Below are 20,937 nucleotides of genomic sequence, written 5' to 3'. Positions count from 1 at the left end.
ACCTTACTTATTAATCTGTAATTCATCTGTAGATTTTATTCTTACTTTCCTATGTTATTGGTTATTATATGTGTGTTATGTGTATTATATGTGTGCTATGGGTACTACTGTGCTTTACACCCTGGTTCAGAGAAATGTTGTCTCGTTTGACGGTATACGTGTATCTAGCTAAATGACAATAAACTTGACTTGACTTGAAATTGGAATTAAAGCATTCACAAATGAACATCTTATTGGTGCATTAGCATCTAAAATTAGAATGAAGATAAAATCAGTCTCAAGAATGGATTTAGGCATCAAATGAACTAAGAGAATAAAGAAGATCGAATGTTTATTGAGGATATATAAGAAATGATGTACATTAAAAGCATATGATTAGGTTTTGGAACATATATTGATACATTTGGTTGAAAATAAATAATATCACATTAGAATAATATATTACATAGCCTTATTAAAAATATAAAAATGTTATTGTAAGCATTCTATACATCAATATATTGTCTTATTATTTCCCATTCATCAAATCATTTTAAACATCAAAACAGCTGATGTACACTGACAAAAGGGATAGTGCATTCTAATTGTTATATGCTTATTCAGTCTACATGTGGGAGTTTACTGTGAACATATTGTCTCCCAGGCCACAGCATCAGATAAGAGTTTAACATTGGTCCTCGCCCAGTATCTCCGGGATCTCCCTCAAGTCCATCGACGTCGCTGGCATCAGTGATTTACTCGTATTTGTGACAGGATCCGCAAAGACTTCGACTGAGCTGGAAATTGACTGGAGTGACCTTTCTCGGAAATAGTTGATGGCCTCGCGGTCGATGAACATCTGCTCTTCCCTAAGGCTCTGCTCGTACAGCTTGCGCTTATGCCTGAACTCGATGACAGTTTTTGTGTAGGAGTTCAGCGTGGTGACAGAGGCTGCCATGCAGCAGGTGAAGGATCCCCATGCGAGACTGTGGAGAGGAGAGACACAGGAAATTAACCAAATTGCCTTCTATGCCACATTATGCTTTTATTTACTACAAGATGAAATTTTGTCAAATGAAGGATAGGGTACTGCCTGAATTTACTCTATACCTGCATAAGCACAGAAACCTGCATTCTCCCAATGGAACACCGCAAAATTATCCTTTCCCTTAAAACACTTGGACTGCTGAGGTAGCAGTTAACCACAAGAATGAGGCATGCTTTAACATTAAAGGGGCTTAACCTTACCTGGAGCAATCGTTCTCTTTCTGTTGCTAAAGGATTTGAGTGCAAGGGTAAGGATAGGGCCTTGGAGTGGTCACAACTGGGTACCGTGTACAATTTTGGTATCCTTACCAAGAAAAGGATATACTTGCTATAGAAGAAGTGCAGCAAAAATTCATGAGATTAGTTTCAGGGACAGTTGAACTGTCAAATGAGCAGACCTCTGCTTTCTATAGTTTAGAAAACTATGAAGCCACATCATTGCAGCATACAGAATTTGCTGAGGTCTCCAAAGGATGGATTTAGGGAGGACGAGCACTGGTCAAACAAGGACAATGAAATTCATGCCAAAAGTAAAACTGTTGGGCAATCTCCACCTCCAACAAGAGAGAACCTGTTGATATTCTGTGGCAATACCATTGTAGAATCCTCCAGCAACAACCACTGGGGATTACTGTTCAACAACCCAGACACATAAATAATGTGATCACACGAGCAAGTCAGAGGCGGATGGCCCCACCACCAGTCACCACCTCATGACATTCCAAAACCTTTCCATCAGTTTTAGGGTACCAATCAGAAGCATGATGGAACACTCTCCATTTACCTGGCTGTGTGCAGCTCCAATAACCCTCAAGGCGGTAAATATTATCCAACGTTTTTGATTGGCATCCTATCAAACACCCTAAATATCCATTCTCTGCTGTGTGCCACCAACAAAAAAGCGCTAGAAATGATCTCCTAGGCTGTTCTAACAGTACCTCCACAAACCTCGCACACAAAATGCTGGAGGAACTCAGCAGGTCAGGCAGCATTTATGAGAAAGAGTAAACAGTTGACATTTCGGGCTGAGACCCTTCATCAGGACCCACTGCTACCTCTGTGACCAGGAAGAGTAAAAGCTGTAGTTGCTTGGCAATATCACCACCAACTGTACACCACATCCTGACAGTGGATTCTAATTCACTGGGACTCACTGGGACCAGTACATTCAGGCCCAATTAAGTGGCTGTTTCAATTAGCCGAACTTTCATGGAGATAGTTAAAAATGTGTAAAAAAGACAAACTACTGTTTAAGTAGGTAACAAATTGTGTATGTAAGTGAACTACAGAACAAATTAGAACAACACTAGCAATACTTCTACAGTACTATAAAACTGAATTTCCTTACATAGTACCTTGAAAAAGTATTCAGGCCCCACAACTATTTTCACATTTTACTGTCTCGTTTTCTAAATTTAAATTATATTGAAGTAGGATTTTATTTTGAGCTAATCTACAAAATGCCGTGCATCATGTCAAATCAAAAGAAAAATTCCAAAACCTGTTAGCAATTTACTAAAAATTAAAATACAAAATTGTGAGGCTGAAAAAGTATTCATCTCATTTGTAATTACTATGCTAACTTTCCTCAGGTGTAATACTGCATATTAACTTACCAATTCACTTAATTTGTTTTGTGTAGGAAATTGGAAGATCATCTGAATAAATGCCCCCTCTCCCTATAAGATCCAATAGTTTGGTAGATTTTCAACAACCAAACTAAACTGAAAACAAAAAAAACATTCAAGATCAGTCAGGGAAATGATAATAGAGAAGTACAAATCTGGGGAAGGGCTCAAGACCATCTCAAAGGCACTGAACATACCCTGGAGCTCAGTGAAGTCCATTGTAAGAAAGTGCAAAAAAAAGAAACCAAGGCTGCACTGCCCGGGCAGGACGCCCCTCTAAACCTAGGCACCGGAGAAAAATGGCAGTTGTAAGAAAGGCTACTGTGACACCAGCAGGCACCGAGTGAAATGCAGAAGACAGTGTCTGTAATTGGAGATGAAATACATGGCTCCACAATCTCTAAAGCTTTGCACAGAAAGGGTATTTATGGAAGAATAGCAAAGAAGAAGTCCTGGAAAAAAAAAGCATATCTGGAAGGAAGAGAAGATGTCGGTGGGACGCAGCGCGTGCGGCCGTTTTGAATGAATATCGATATGTGTAACTAGGGGCTGTGCATCAATCCGGATTTGATGGAGGACAGCCGTGAGAAGCGCAGAGGAACACCTGGAGTAACTTCTGAAATGCCTGCTTTGCTGCCGTTGCCACTGTGCGCTCGAGAATCTCTAGAGACGAAGGCCCCAAATCCTCGGCTTTGCATATCGCCTGTTGCCGAAGCTGGGGTGGAAATGCTTGGCAGAGATGGTGCTCGGTGCTCAGTGTCGAATAGGTGGTCAGAGGCTCAGAGTTTTTCGGATGGACTCGGAGTCGGACTGTGGTGGGATGCTTCCAGGATACTGCATCGGCAAGTTGGCGGCGCTGGGGGTTTACCGTCTGCGTGAGATGATGGGACTTTCAAGAGATTTTGAGACTTTTTCTGTGCCATGGTCTGTTCTTATCAACTTACGGTATTGCTTTGCACTGTTGTAACTATATGTTATAATTATGTGGTTTTTGTTAGTTTTTAAGTCGGTTTGTCATGAGTTTTCATGATATCATTCTGGAAAAGCATTTTTATCATTTCTTAATGCATGCATTACTAAATGACTTTAAAAGGGAACTGCGTGTCCTCATAATCATAATCATAATCTTTGCTGGTAAAGACTTTGTAAAGCATCACTTAAAAGATACTGTAAAGATGTGGTCTTGTGGTTGGATGAGACTAAAGTTGAACTTTTTGGCCTCAACACTAAGCGGTATGGCATAAGTCAAATGCTGCGCGTCAGCCAGGTTACATCACCCTGCTGTAAAGTGTGGTGGAGGCAGCATCACGCTATGGGGGTGCTGAGGCCAGAATCAAATCAGTCATAATCATACTGATTGGCAGAGACCTTGTAACCTTCTTTTGTTCTTATGTTTGTTGCTTTCCATGCATCAAATGTGTGCTAATGTTCAATTCTGACTTGCAGTTTCTGTCAGCGTCATATAAATTTGCAGTGGGAGAGGGTTCCATCTGGCCTGTTATGCCTCTTCTGAGGTTTTGAGGGAAGAGTTGCGATTTGCCCTCCATCCCTGTGGACAATTACTCACAACAGAGTTGATCATTATGACAAGAATTAGTCATCGTAATGTTCACAGAGAGCTCTTTAACTCTTCAGCAGTGAATTCACATCACAAAATTTCTGAATAAATAGCAGAACAATCACAGTGAGTGCAGAAGAGGACTGGGAGCAGCGTGGCAATAATGGTTGATTAAGAATTTACTGTTGATTTCATTTGTAATTTAAATCCTTGACTGTCAAATGAAATAAAACTGGAGTTTCTGCAGATGCACAAATGACTTCACCTATCACCTTCTAGCTTGTCCTCCCTCCCACAAATCTTTTTTATTCTAGCATCTTGCCCCTTCTTTTCCAGTCCTGCTGAAGGGTCTCGGCCCAAAACATCCACTCTTTATTCAGATCCATAGATGCTGCCTGACCTGCTGAGTTCCTCCAGCATTTTGTGCAAAATATTAATGATGGTTAGTCTACTTAATTTCTATTCTGACTTTATTGTTTATTTGTATAAATATGTTGTTTTTTTTTAAATTAAAAAATTGCATATCACTTTTGCTGAAATAAATTAGACCAAACTTACTAAATTATTAAGGAACTCTATTAGGTTGCTCCCTCTAGCTAAAAATATCCATTTCACATAACACAAAGTTGTATAGAAATAGAAATATATAATAAATATTGCATCAAGGACAACTGATTCTTTGCCAAATTTCACACTGTATCTTGAGGCTTTGCAGAGGTCCTTGGACTGACGTGTACTTCATCTACGAGATGACTTCAGGAAGCATTTCAAGACACTCTCAAAGAAGAAGTTCCAGTGTTTCAAGGACTGCCCCAACTTTATTCCATTACAGCATTGTAAGTTTACAGGACGTTCATATTTATATTTAAGTTTAACATTTGCAACATACACAGCAATTGTATTCAGGATCAGGTTTACTATCAGACAACACATTGTGAAAATTGTGGTTTTGTGGCAGCACTATAGGGCAATATATAAAAAATTACTGTAGGTTACATGAGAAATACTGCAAAAAAAGAGCAAACTAGTGAGATAGTGCCCATGGGTTCATGGACCATTCAGAAATCTGATGGCAGAGGGGAAGAAGCTGCTCCTAAAACATTGAGTGTGGGTCTTCAGGCTCCTGTACCTCCTCCCTGATGGTAGTAATGAGAAGAGGGCATGTCCTGGATGATGGTGCATTATGATATCCAATAATAATGATTATTATGATTATGCTTATGAGGACACGCAGTCCGCTTTTATTGTCATTTAGTAATGCATGCATTAAGAAATGATACAATGTTTCTCCAGAATGATATCACAGAAACACATGACTAACCGACTGAAAAACTGACAAAAACCACATAATTATAACATATAGTTACAACAGTGCAAAGCAATACCATAATTTGATAAGAACAGACCATGGCATGGTAAAAAGTCTCAAAGTCTCTCGAAAGTCCCATCATCTCACGCAGACGGTGAACCTCCAGCGCCGCAAACTTGCCGATGCAGCATCCTGGAAGCATCCGACCACAGTCCGACTCAGAGTCCATCCGAAAACTCCGAGCCTCCGACCAACTCTCCCACACTGAGCACCATCTCTGCCGAGTGCTTCGACCCCGGCCCCGGCAACAGGCAATAGGCAAAGCCGAGGATTTGGGGCCTTCCCCTCCGGAGATTCTTGATCGCACAGTAGCAGCGGCAGCGAAGCGGGCATTTCAGAGGTTTCTCCAGGCGTTCCTCCGTGCTTCTCACGGCTGTCTCCATCAAATCAGGATTGCGCACAGCCCCTAGTTAACACATTACAATATCATTCGGAATGGCCGCGCACGCTGCGTCGCATCACCATCTTCTCCTCCCTCCCTCTTTAGAAAGCCATCATAGCTCTCTAAAAATCATTGCTTTTTCATTCCTTGTACATTTACACATCAGTACTTTTCTGTAGCAGTTTAAGGGGGTTAATTCTACAAACTCAGTATTGCCATTTATCATGGGATATTCTACGAAAACAAAATGGTGTAAAAGTCTCAGGGGATTTTAATGTGGTGTGAGCAGTGGCTTATGTTATCACTTCCCACAGATGTAAAATGTGATAATTGTCAAAGTGATTTATTAGTGTCACATGTACCCAGGTATGTCAAAAACTTGTCTTGAATACCATCCATACAGATCAATTCATTACAATACTGCACGGAGGCAGTGCAAGGTTAAAAAAAAACAAAGTGTAGAATAAAGTGTTATGGGACAAAGAAAGTACCATGCAGGTAGGCAGTAAGGTGCAAGATCACAAGAGGTAGATTGTTAGGTCTTATCATACGGGAGAACCATTCAATACTCGTATAACACTGGGACAGAAGACGTCTTTGAGGCAGGTTGTATTTACTTTCAGCCTTTTATATTTTCTGCCCAACTGGGTAGAGGGAGTGAGGAGTGAATGTCTGGGGTGGTTGGGTTCTTAGATTATGCTGGCTTCTTTATTGAGGCAATGAGAAGTTTAGACAGAGTCCACGGAGGGTAGGTTGGTTTCTGTGATGTGCTCACAGCTCTCTGCAGCTTGTTGTGATCATGGGCAGAACAGTTGCCGTACCAAGCCATGAAGCATCTGGATAGTGTGCATCAGTAAAAATTGGTAAGGGTCAATGTGGACACACCAAATTTCTCGAGTGTCTTGAGGAAGCAGAGGCACTGTCTTGGCAATGGCATGGATGTGGTTGGAACATTGCTGATGTTTACTCCTAGGAACTTGAAGCTCTCTACCCTCTTACCCTCGGCACCATTGATGCAGACAGGAACATGCATGTCACCATTTAATGACCAGTTCTTTTGTTTTGTTGCCATTGAGGGAAAGGTTGTTGTCATGACCCCATGTCATTAGGCTCTCCATCTCTTTCCTGCCCTCTGCTGCATCATTATTTGAGATGTGGCTCACTTTATTGCAAACTTGTAGATGGAGTTCCAGCAGAATCTGTCCACACAGTCGTGAGTGTATCGGGATTAGAATAGGGGGTTGAGGACACAGTATTGAGAATAATCATGGCAGAAATGTTGCTGCCTATCCTTACCGATTGTGGTCTATTGTGAAGAAATGAAAGATCCATTTGCAGAGGTAAGTGTTGAGTGCCAGGTTTAGGAGCTTGATGGTGAGTTTGCTTGGAATTATAGTACTGACGGTGGAGCTGTAGTCAATAAATGAAAGACTAACAATTGTGTCCCCTGACATTTGGATCCAAAATTGTGTTCTGTTCATTTGGGCTACGTAGAGTGGCTGTGCACAGAGGTGGGAGAGGGGACATTGGGTGAGAAAATGCCAGCTTTGTGTACTAAATGTGAACAGGGAAAGTAAAGCTGTTAAACCAAAATAAAACCTTGCCTTTGCTGTTTGAACATTAACATTGGTAGCAGAGGATTCCACTAGCATTCGACAAGAGCAAGACTCATGAAAGCTGGAAAGATGAAACTGGAATATGGACTCCCTCGTGTTGATGAGTTTGAGAAGAAGAAGCCGGTCTGTGCAGTTGCATTGCTACTTTCTGGAAGAGTGAGGGAGGGAATTTTGGTGGAAGACTTGAACAAAGATGATGGTATGACTACACTAATAAATGCATCTGACTCAGTTTTTCTGAACGAAGAAATAGATCAGATTTATGAGACTTTGACAGAATCTCCAGAGACAATACTCAAATATGGCTGATTATATTATTGATTTTGAACAAAAGTACAGTCGCATGTGTAAATACAAGATGGAACTTCCTGACGCTTTCAAATTGTTGGATGCTACATGTCTAGACATGAAGTTCAGACAGCTGGCGATAACTGCATGTATCGAACATACATTTGCACCTATGAAATTGGCACTAAAGATAATTTTTGGAGAAAAGGCCACCAAAACAACAGCCGAAATTAATTTGAATCAGGAAACGACATACTTTAGAAACCATAGAAAAAACTATAGCACAGTATCAGGCCTTTTGGCCCTTCTTGGCTGTGCCGAACCATTTTCTGCCTAGTCCCACTGACCTGCACACGGACCATATCCCTCCATACACCTCCCATCCATGTATCTGTCCAATTTATTCTTAAATGTTAAAAAAGAACCCGCATTTTACCACCTCGTCTGGTAGCTCATTCCATACTCCCACCACTCTCTGTGTGAAGAAGCCCCCCCAATGTTCCCTTTAAACTTTTCTCCCCTCACTCTTAAACCATGTCCTCTGGTTTTTTTCTCCCCTGGCCTCAATGGAAAAAGCCTGCTTGTATTCACTCTATCTATACCCATCATAATTTTATATACCTCTTTACTGAGCACAAGTGAGAGTAGTAGATGTAGCTCCCAGAATGACCAGATGACAGCACCACTACCTGGCACAAATCCAATAAACAAATATGGCAGGAGATCAAAATGTGCTGTTAGAGTACATACCACTAGGCAGAAAACTGTCCTCACCGAACTGAAGAAAATAATAAATCCGAAGACATAGAGGAGTACTAGATAACATTGTTTGTGAAGGAATCACTTACTAATGCAGAGAGATCTGAGGCAGAGATTTTGATAATAGAATCTGTAGGATCTGCTGTTATTGATAGCAGCATGCACAAGCAGTGTGTGGAGAAAAATGATTTGAGAGCTATACAAGTGAACTAAACCAGAATGAAGTACATAAACTGGTGAACACAGATACACCCAGTAACAAAGTATTCACATTTGGAGATGAGAAGATTGTACATTCTACCAAAAGAGTGAAAACGCCTGCAAAAATAGGGCAGACAAATGTTGCATTGAAATGGAAGTGGTATCAGTGAACATTCCATTACTCTTCAATAAAACTTCCCAAAAGAAAGCAAGGACAGTACTGGATAAGGCAAATGCTAGAGTTGTTTGGGAGGGTTTCAACGAAATTAGCATGGGGATGGAAATCAGTGATAGTGCTGAGGATGGGGTAGTTGGTTTATAAGCAAAAGCAGAGTGTGGTGAGACTCCTAGCAAGGAGATGCTGTTGTTGGGGCAAAATTGCAGTCAAGAATATGAGTCGCAATGTAAAAGGCAGACAAAATCGAAAAGAGGAAACACAGGACTGAAGGTGTTATATATAAATGCACGCAGTACACAGAATAAACTGGATGAAGTTGTAGCACAGATACAGATTGGCACATACGATGTTGTAGGTATCATTGCATCATGGCTGAAAGATTATAGCTGGAAGCTTAACGTTCAAGGCTACACATTGTATCAGAAGGACAGGCAGGTAGGAAGAGGGGGCGGCGTGGCTCTGTTGGTAAAAAAAATGAAATCAAATCATTAGAAAGAGGCAACATAGGGTTGGAAGGTGTTGAATCATTATGGGTAGAACGAGGGAATTACAAGGGTAAGACCCTGATGGGAGTTATATACAGTAGTAAGGATGTGGTCCACAAATTCCAATCGGAGATAGAAAATGCATGCCAAAAGGGCAATGTTACAATCATCATGGGTGATTTCAATATGCACGTAGATTGGGAAAATCAGGTTGGTGCTGGATCATATGAGGAGGAATTTCTAGAATGTCTAAGAGATGGCTTTTTGGTGCAGCCCATGGTTGAGTCTACTAGGGGATCATCTATTCCCTAGTGATAGTTGATCCCATAGTGGGATTGGGTGTTGAGCAATGAACCGGAATTCATTACAGAACTTGAGACAAAAGAATCCTTAGGGGAAAATGGTCAAATTTGCCCTGAATTTTGAGAAGGAGAAGGTAAAGTCTAATGTATTCATATTACTGTGAAGTAAAGGGAATTACAGAGGCATGAGAGAGGAGTTGGCCAAATTGACTGGAAAAAAAACTAGCAGGAATGACGGCAGAGCAGCAATGGGTGGAATTTCTGTAAGCAATTTGGAAGGCAGAGGATATGTACATCCAAAAGAGGAAGAAGTATTCTAAAGGCAAGATGACACAACTGTGGCTAACAAGAGAAACAGAGGAACATAGAAAACCTACAGCACAATACTGGCCCTCCGGCCCATAATGCTGTGCCAAACATGTACTTACTTTAGCAATTACCAAGGGTTACCCATAGCCCTCTATTCTTCTAAACTCCATGTACCTATCCAGGAGTCTCTTAAAAGACCCTATCGTATCCTCCTCCACCACCGTCGCCAGCAGCCCATTCCACTCACTCACCACTCTCTGCATAAAAAACTTACCCCTGACATCTCCTTTGTACCTACTTCCAAGCACCTTAAAACTGTGCCCTCTCATGTTAGACATTTCAGCCCTGGGAAAAAGCCTCTGCCTATCCACACGATCAATGCCTCTCATCATCTTATATGCTCCTATGACCTGATTTCATCCTCCACCGCTCCAAGGAGAAAAGGTCGAGTTCACTCAACCTATTCTCATAAGGCATGCTCCCCAATCCAGGCAACATCTTTGTAAATCTCTTCTGCACCCTTTCTATAGTTTCCACATCCTTCCTGTAGTGAGGTGACCAGAACCGAACATTGTACTCCAAGTGGGGTCTGACTGGGGTCCTCTATAACTGTAACATTATCTCTTGGCTCTTAAACTCAATCCCACAATTGATGAAGGCCAATGCACCGTATGCCTTCTTAACCACAGAGTCAACCTGCGCAGCAGCTTTGAGTGCCCTGTAGACTCGGACCCCAAGATCCCTCTGTTCCTCCACACTGCCAAGAGCCTTACCATTAATACTATATTTTGCCATCATATTTGACCAAAATGAACCATCTCACACTTATCTGGGTTGAACTCCATCTGCCATTTCTCAGCCCAGTTTTGCATCCTATCGATGTCCTGTTGTAACCTCCGACAACCCTTCACACTATCCACAACACCCCCAACCTTTGTGTTATCAGCAAATCTGCAACCCTCCAATACTCCAGAACCTCTCCCGTCCCCAACGATGACGCAAAGATCATCACCAGAGGCTCAGCAATCTCCTCCCTCGCCTCCTACAGTAGCCTGCAGTATATCTCATCCGGTCCCGCCGGTGACTTATCCAACTTGATGCTTTCCAAAAGCTCCAGTACATCCTCTTTCTTAATATCTACATGCTCAAGCTTTTCAGTCATCCCTACAATCACCAAGATCCTTTTCCGCAGTGAATACTGAAGCAAAGTATTTATTAAGTACCTCTGCTATCTCCTCCGGTTTCATACACACTTTTCCACTGTCACATTTGATTGGTCCTATTCTCTCATATCTTATCCTTTTGCTCTTTACATACTTAGAATATAGAAACATTCTACTTGTAGATTGCCTTGGGGTTTTCTTTAACCCTGCTCACCAAGGCCTTCTCATGGCCCCTTTTAGCTCTCCTAAATTCCTTCTTAAGCTCCTTCCTGCTAGCCTTGTAATCTTCTAGATCTCTATCATTACCAGGTTTTTTGAACCTTTCGTAAGCTTTTCTTTTCTTCTTGACTAGATTTTCAACAGCCTTTGTACACCGCAGTTCCTGTACCCTACTATCCTTTCCGTCTCATTGGAACGTACTTATGCAGAACGCCACACAAATATCCCCTGAACATTTGCCACATTTCTGCTGCACATTTCCCTGAGAGCATCTGTTCCCAATTTATGCTTCCAAGTTCCTGCCTGATAGCTTCATATTTCCCCTTACTCCAACTAAATGCTTTCCTAATTTGTCTGTTCCTGTCCCTCTCCAATGCGATAGTAAAGGAGATAGAATTGTGATCACTATCTCCAAAATAAGTTAAAGCAAACATAAAAGCCAAGAGAGGGCAGAAAATGGTTCAAAAATTAAAGGGAAATTAGAGGATTCAGAAGCTTTTAAAAACCAACAGAAGGCAACTAAAAAAGTCATAAAGAAGGAAAAGATAGAATATGAAAGTAAGCTAGCCAATAATATTAAAGGGATACCAAAAGTTTCTTCAGATACATAAAGAATAAAAGAGAGCTGAGGGTGGATATCAAACTGCTGGAAAACGATGCTGGAGATGTAGTAATGGGGGACAAGGAAATGGCAGGAGAACTCAATAAGTATTTTGCATCAGTTTTCATTGTGGAAGACACTAGCAGTATGGTGGAAGTTCTAGAGTGCCAGGGGGCATGAAGTCTGTCAAAGTTGCTATTACGAGGGAGAAGGTTCTTGGGAAACTGAAAAGTCTGAAAGTAGGAAAGTCACCTGGACCAGATGGTGTACACCCCAGCATTCTGAAAGAGGTGGTCGAAGAAATTGTGGAGGCATTATTAATGATCTTGCATGAATCTCTAGGTTCTGGAATGGATCCAGAAGACTGGAAAATTTGCAAATATCACTCCACTCTACAAGAAGAGAGAGAGGCAGAAGAAGAGAAATTATAGGCCGGTTAGTCTGACCTCAATGATTGACAAGATATTGGAGTCGATTATTAAGGATGTGGTTTCGGGGTACTTGGAGGCACATGATAAAATATGCCGTTATCAGTGTGGTTTCCTCAAGGGAAAAACATGCCTGACATATCTGTTGGAATTCTTTGAAGAAAAAACAAGCAGGATAGACAAAGGAGAATTGGCTGATATTGGATTTTCAGAAAGCCTTCACAAGGTGCCACATATGAGGCTGCTTACTAAGCTATAAGCCCATGGTATTACAGGAAAGTTACTAGCATGAATAAAGCTGTTGCTGATTGGCTCGAGGGGTTAAGTGGCCTAATTCTGCTCCTATATCTTATGGTCTTATGACCAAGTAACGATGTTTCAAGAGCCAGTGTATCTTTAGCTCACTAGCTCTGGATGTTACTGTGTGAACATTCCAGATAAAGACATTACTGAAAATCAATGTGAGAATGAAGTAAGAACAGACACAGAGAAGGTGACCCCAGATGAAAAATGCAATGTGTTGCTCAAGCTTCACAAGCAGCTTGGACACACTTTGACTGATAGACTTCAGAAACTGCTCAGGAGTTCAATAAACAAAATGCAGATTATTTTTTCCATTCCAAAGCAGATAGTTGTCCGCTGTGCGATGTGCCAAAAGTTTGGAAAGCCCAAGCCCAAGCCTGTAGTTGGTCTGACACTAGCATCTGAATATGTACAATGAAACAGTAGCTGGATACCAACATGAACTGGAGCAAGGAGTGCAGTGACACAAAAACGAAAAAGAATTTCAGGATGTATATTGTATACATTTCTCTGGCATTAAATATACCTATTGAAACCTATTGAGTGTAGTATCTCCACACCATCGATGAGTTCACACGTTTCAGTGCTGGGAGCACTGTAAACACAAAGAGACCCTCAGAGATAGGAAATAACTTTATCCATTCCTGGAGAAGTGTGCATGGCCCACCTTGGAAAGTATTCAGTGATCATGGTGGTGAATTTAATAATGATGAATTCAGAGATATGGCAGAAAATTTTAACATTGAAACAAAGACAACAGCAGCATATAATCCTTGGAGCGACACATTCACACGCTTAGTGAAATAATGCTGAAAGTAAAGAAAAGCAACGGCTGTGATTGGAACACAGTCCTGGACTGGGCCCGTATGGTGAATAATACCATGCATAATGTACATGACTACAGCCCGTATCAGCCGATGTTTGGCCAGAATCCAAACCTTCCCTCTGAACTGGTTGACAGGCCACCTGCTCTAGAGGGCACTACAAGTGAGTGAGTTGGGAAACATACTTCAGCACTGTATGCTTTAAGGAAGGCTTTGACGGAAGCAGAGTGTTCAGAGAGAATTCGAAGAGCTCTGAGAGAACAGTCCTACAGATGAAATAGTGGACAAAATGAATTACAAAGGAGCAGACTGTACAGAGTGGAATGCTCCTGGAATTGTCATTGGTCAGGATGGAGTTGTGGTAGTCGTGAGACATGGAGGTACATGTGTGAGAATGCATTATTCCAGACTATGTAAAGTACAACCTGAAGACATTCAGAACTCCGTGGAGAATGACACAAAAAATGAAAAGCTCTTACCTGGTACACTGTCACATAGCACAGACAGGGATGAGGAAAGTGCAGTTGGGGATTAAACAGACTTACCTGAACAAAAATCATCACAAGTGTAGAGACAATGTGGACATTTCAGCCTTAAAACAGGCAAACTGTGAGATTTGTAAAACAAGACACAGTATCCCATACAAAGCTGAAGTCTTAGGACAAGCAGGTAACGCCACTGGGAGAAACAAAAGTTGGTACAACTTGAATTACCTGGAACCAGCCACAGTCACAGGGTTACAGCACTGTAGGGTCGGTTGACATGTCACATGTAGACAGGCTTCATATTGAGTCAAGTATAGATCTGGGTGGACCATCTGAGAAATGTTAAGATGAAGATGTCTGGTATCTAAGGAAGTGTCATTTGAATCTGCACAACAGGGTGAAATCACTAGTTGGAGAACTAATGGATTGTTTGAGGAAATCAGAGACATTGACCAAAAGACAGGGTCTACAAGATGAGTGCGCACCATGAAAGAAACTCCCGACAGGAACTACACCAAAAGCAAGCCTGGTCGTGGGGGCTAGAGGGTTTGAAGAACTGAACACAAAAGAACTCCAAAAAGACCCACCAACATGTGCATTAGAGTCTCTCTGACGACTTCTCAGAGTGATAAGTCAAAATCATTGATAACCCCATTGCACAGACATAAAATCCATATTCTTACAGGGAATGGAGCTGCCATATGGTATTTACATTCAACCTCCGCCTGAAGCCAGAAGTGAAGGGACACTGTGGAAACTCATACAGTGGGTGTATGGTCTAGCAGATTCATTACTCTACTGGCATAAAAAAGTCAATGAAATAATGTTGAAAACAGGTGGAAAGATGGCCAACTGGATCTAGCTGTTTTTTACTGGCAAGATTCAGAATGTCATGTGATTGGAATACTTGTAGATGAGTTCATTTGGGGAGGCTCACAAAACTGTGCCACAACGGTCATCCCTCAGCTAAAGTCAGCCTTCCAGGTTAGACACGAGGAACATGACAGTATCCTTGCACCACTCACAAAATGCTGGAGGAACTCAGCAAGCCAGGCAGCAACTATAGAAAAGAGATGTTTCAGGTCAAGACCCTTCTTCAGGACTGGACGAGAAAGACGAGAAGTTAGACCAAGAAGGTGTGGGGAAGGGAGGAAGAAGTACAAGGTGGCCGGTGATAGGTGAAACCGGGAGAGGGGAAGAGTGAAGTAAAGAGCTGGGAGGCTAACAGGTGAAAGAGAAAAAAAAGGTTGGAGAAGAGGGAATTTGATCGGAGAGAGTAGAAGACCATGGAAAAAAGGGAAGGGCAAAGAGCAACAGAGGGAGGTGCTGGGCAGGTAAGGAGATGAGAGGGAAACAGGAATGGGAAAGGTGAAGGGGGGGCAATTACTGAAACATCCATGGTGTTGACGGAATAGTACACCTGCACCAAACAGTAGAACTACATCAGGAATTGGAATCCTCACGTGCCACACAATGGGATGCCCACCTCTCAGTCAAGCTGAAGCTCAGCAACTCAAGTCAAAGTTAGGTCAGGTACTACGGGTGGCAAGGCAGAGCAGACTTGGCACCAAGTTTGTTGCTGCAACTTTGTATCCAGTACAAATTTTACATGAGGCAAACAGGATAATGTGCAGAATTCGATCTGAAAAAGTAGGCCTGAAGTTTCAACAGGTTGGAAAAGATGGCTCACTGAGGGTTGCTGTCTTCAGTGATGGTTCACTTGGTAATCTCCCTGACGGAGGGACTCAAGGGGGGTCATCTTATTGTACTGATGGGAGAAGAGAGAAGATTTTCACCTTTCTGTTGGCAGTTGCAGTCAAAAAGGTTCCGGAGTTGTACACAGTTCGTTGGCAGAAAAGAACCTTGCAATCTCTGAAGGTATTGACAACACTGTTTTTCTGCCCACACCCTATTCTCAGCTTTTCCATGGTGGCCCAAAGAAGAGCATTCCACAAATAACATATGTCACAGACAACTACACTCTGGTTGATGCCATCAAATCCACCAAGTCAGTTACAGAGAAAGGGCTTCGTCTAGAGATAAGCAGCATCAAAGAACATATCGATGTACAGAAAACTGATCACTTGCTATGGTCAACTATGAAAGAACAAATGACTGTCTCACAAAGAAGGGAGCACCAGCTCTTGAGCTTCTGAAGACACTTAGTGAAGGCATTTGATACCTTAAGAACTGTATTAACATCGAGGGTTAGAACTGATCCCCATATCCTAAAGGACATTCAAGTGATGGAATTAATTATGGAATTAATTTCCCTATTCTAAAGGACATTTCAGATGATATATATGACACTTTTTATGTACATTAAAAGGATGGGAGATTGTTGAGTTCTGTTCCTTTGGGCTATGTAGGCATTTAATTGGAATGTTCACTTTCCCTGTTATGGGCATGCGCATGAAGGTAGGAGAGGGAATGCTGGGTAAGAAAATGGCAGCCTTGTGTACTAAATGTGAACGGAGAAGGAAATCTTGTCTTTGTTGCTTGAACATGAACAAAATTTCCTCCATTTTTAAATAGTTAATTTGAGAAGTTTCTGATACATAAAACTAATCATTGAGAATGTGTGTTTATAAAATATGCTTTAATTCAATAATACACACTAGGGGAAGAGGGGTGGCTAAAAGAGAAGGAATTAAAAGCTGGCTGATTATCCACTCCTTGTCAAATGGCTTGCAGTTTGAAATTGAGAGGGAGTGGGGTATTTCAGACACCTCAGCAATGCCCAACTGCATATTAGGACTGGGGCATGGAGGGATGAGGGTGTCCTTGTCAACTTGCTCCTGGGGCTGGCGAAAACAGCTATCCATGGGTCCTGGAAACGGGTGGCGGAGGGATCTGTCTGGGTAGACTGTCTGGCAATGTTTAGGGGGTATGTCCGTGCCCGGGTAACAATTGCGAGGAAACACGCGCTGTCCACGGTGACCACAGCAGCGTTCCAAGACCATTGGGCTCCGCGGGGGATTAGCGCTATCATTGACTGAGATGGAAACATTTTAGTTTAATATCGTTTGTCTGGTAGATGTGTAGTAATTGTGCTAGTCACTGGTTTGTATATATTGTAGCAGTGAATTTGTAATAAAGATATTTTGTAAAACAAATTGCATATCATCTCAGGTAGGTTTTTAGCTTGCTACAGGAAGAAATTTCTTCATCGTGTAAACTGAAGTACTACACTGGCTGCACGACTCATTTTCAGCTGTAATTGGTCACAGCACATAGTATGCACACTCAGCCTATTTTGATTGGCCAGTCCTTAATACGATACTGGAGACATTTCATGTAGCAGCAGAGCACATTTCTACCTTTTTTTTTCACTTGAACTTAGTAATTGGTTTATTATTGTCACCATATCGGGTTATAGTGAAAACCTTTTGCTTTCTGTGCCAACCAGACAAATCATCCATGCATAATTCAAGACAGAAAGAATACAGGATATCGTGTTATAGAGAAGGTGCAGTGCAAGGATGTTCTTCCTGACAAGCAAAATGTTTGAGTATCAGGATCTGGATTCTACATACCCTTATTTTCTTCAGCTTTGCAATATGAGGTTGCAGAGGTTCCCGGTTTGAAAGCAGCATCAGAATGCCTTAAAGTTTATGGAGAGTAGAAAGTGGAAGGCCAGCTAAGAGTGTGCTGGAAGAGTGAAGAATAAAGATACATCAAGCCCAGACATCGGCAAGGGCAGGAGACGTTCCTAAGGATGGCATAGATATCTGGCCTCAAACTTTCCAGGGCCAGGGACAAAAGCACTTGTGAGCTATCAGGAAAGGGCTCAGACAACTTGTCAAGGAGAGGAAAAGTGACTAGGGAACAGAGTTTAGGACAGGGAGGGATTCACAATATTGAGTCTTCTGATCTGGTGAAAGCATCAGTCTGGCAATCTAGAAACTATTGATGGAGGGAGGAGAGATGAAGCTGAATGTCCGCAGCAAGTGAAAACAACATGAGAACCTGCGCAGATTCTGTAGAATCTGCTATGCCTCCTCGACCTATTTATGCATGTGCTTGGAGCCCAACATCTGCCTGACTCATTAATAAGGATAAATACAGATACACTGATGTATTTATGGCACCAATACTTTCCCTTGGGAAGATGGTGAGTGAGTGCTGTGTGTATATTACTTGAAAGAGGCACGATGTAACCAATAATCCTGAAGCACAAAATACATTAAAATCAAAGCATGTAATCTATCATCCAATAAGGGCACATAAGAACCATTAAAATTCAAAGTCTGAAGGGTACTATTGACTTTGACACGTTCAAGGTTATGTGTTGTAACATAAAGAACAGATTTTGGAATTAGTTAACCCAAGACTTCGAAGTTTTAAAGAGTATGGTTGGATTTTCCTTGTCAAACACTGAACCCATATTCCCTGCATCCTTACCATCAATAACAAGTGCAAAAGGTTCATAGAGTTCTTCGTCACTGAGATTGATAGCAGCTATATAACACCGTTTTGTGTGGGCCTCTCCTTCGCCTTGGCCCCAGCCAAGAACTCAGTGGTTTCTTTCCTGTCTGATCCCACAAATACCTCCCCAATTTCCACTGAGCATGGACCACCCAGCTTCTCAACCTGTTACCGTGTGTCCGGATTTGCGAAATCGCTCTCTCTCACTCAACAACAATGTACGTAGAAGAAGCAATGGCCACCAGGATCGGAGGTCCATGCAAGACCGAAACTCAAGGACCAGGCGTTCCATGGTTGAAGGTCAACAATGTTGCTGTTGCTTGTGTTCAACATCGTGGGCATACTATGTTGCTGCCAGAACGTGTGGTGGACACTCTGTGGGTCGTCCCCAGAGCAGCCTTGAGTCTGTGAGTTGTTAACACAAATGATGCATTTCAATGCAGAGTACATGTGATAAACAAATCTGAATCAGAATCTGCTAGAAAATTTCCATACGCTTTCTAAAGTTTGAAAATAATTGGCCTTCAAAGTTGTTTAATGCAATTTCCAGCTCAGAAGGGTAAAGGAGAATGAAATAATTGTTACCCCAGCTCAGGCATAGCACATTTTAAAAAACACACTAAGATAAAGAACACAATAACAAAAACCTTGCAATCAATATAAATACATAAGATAGCTTACATAGATTGATTATGTATACATAAAGTGCCACGAGGTACAGGAGTGACTGTACATGAGATGACCCTGGCAGGAAATGAAAAGTAGAGGTAGTAGCGGGAGTGGTGAGGTGGGTCAGTGGGTGGAGGTGTTGATCAGCTTTACTGCTTGGGGAAAGTAACAGGCTTTGATTCTGGTGTCCTGGCGTGGATATTGCATAGCCTCCTCACGGATGGAGTTGGGCAAACACCACATGAACAGGGTGGGTGTGATATTTGATAATATTGCTGGCCTTTTTCACTGGACCTTTGTGTATATACTGTATGTTCTTGACGGTAGATAGGCTGGTGCAGTGATGTGTTAGGCAGTTTTGACTTCCCATTGTAAAGTCATCCTGTCCACTGTGGTGCAGTTTCTGTGCCATGTTAGGATGCATACAACTCTGGGGACACCTGAGGATAACGGGGAGGGAGGAACGGTGGTGCTTTCTGGTGAACTGTTATCTGTTGGTTAGGAAGTCCAATGCCCAGTTGCACTATGGTGTACTTAGACAAAGAAGGGGTTTGTTCATCAAGGTCTGTTAGTGTCACACCATTGGGTTTTGGTGAGGGTCGTGAGCCCTTTTGAAGGTGAGGACTGTAAAATATCAGACGGCAGGCCGCAATAGCACATTCAGTGGAAAGGTGTTTACTGTGTGCCATGGGTGGAGAACTTTTAGAAAAAGTTGGAAAAAATAGCAAAATTGAGAAAAGAGAAAATACAGATATGTAGCATCAGACCTTTAGGACTAGAGCTCTGAAGTAATAGACATCCTCTCTCTCTTCACTTACACCAAAACCAAGACTTTAAGGAGGAATCTCCTCCTCACTCTAGGGGAAAAGGGAAAGTCCATCTTTTGGAATGTGGGAAGCAGGGGGAGGATTATTACCCTAAGCCTGAACAGTTACACAAAAAAACAAAATACAGTAATTCACATGCTTCTTCACAAGAACAAACATATTCCTCACAATAAGATCCCAAAGGCATTGTACAACAAAGTCAATCAACAACTAACTACTTTCCAGGAGCCAGCAGTCCTGCCCAACCCCCGAAGTGAACTCACCTCATCCAGTGAGCCTGTGCACCCGATAAGCATGATGTCAGCACTGCCAGACAGGGAGGATGAGAACTACGGGGCTACTGGGGGAGGGGGGAAGGGAGAAATTGCATGTGCAGACCTGCTCTGGCACAGTGACACAATAGTGTTGAATGCTGAACTAAAATCCAGAAACAGCAATCTGAAATACGTGTCCTTGTTTTCTGGGTGTGTCAGGGCCAGGTGCATGAGCGGGGCCTCAGAAAGGCAGCATCCATCATGTCGAAGAGACCTCTCTAATTATGTGTTCTGGTCCTGCCCGCGGCTTGATAAATTTTGGAAAGAAGTATTTAAAACTTACTTGGAGCTTTTTAAATTAAACTTTAAACCCAACCCTCTGACTGCCTTGTTTGGTACTGTTGGAGGAAATGGTTTTACTCTTAAGCCGAATGATTTGCATATTTTGGCTTTTATTTCTCTTTCAGTCAGAAGAGTTTTGTTGCTTAAATGGAAAGATGCTGCTCCACCTACTCATGGTCATTGACGTTATGTCATGTTTAAATCTAGAGAAGATTAGGTGTTCTATTTCTATACCTCGACAAGATTTTTTCACATTATGGGGACATTTTTGGAACTTCTTGCACTATTTTCGA

General features: G+C 42.0%; 1 protein-coding gene across 1 annotated transcript in view; it reads right to left on the bottom strand.

The window, feature by feature from the left end:
• Window positions 1–544: 544 nt before the first annotated feature.
• Window positions 545–20,937, bottom strand: part of gsg1l (gsg1-like) — a 262,421-nt gene continuing 242,028 nt past the window's right edge. The window contains exon 5 of the mRNA XM_072268551.1: window positions 545–965. Coding sequence (XP_072124652.1) covers window positions 665–965 — 301 coding nt within the window. The 3' untranslated portion in view covers window positions 545–664. The remainder of the gene's footprint in view (window positions 966–20,937) is intronic.

This window comes from Mobula birostris, chromosome 9, assembly GCF_030028105.1.
Source record: "Mobula birostris isolate sMobBir1 chromosome 9, sMobBir1.hap1, whole genome shotgun sequence".
Taxonomy (NCBI): Eukaryota; Metazoa; Chordata; class Chondrichthyes; order Myliobatiformes; family Myliobatidae; genus Mobula; species Mobula birostris.
Note: the sequence above shows the minus strand (reverse complement) of the source record. Positions and strands in the feature narration are given on the sequence as shown.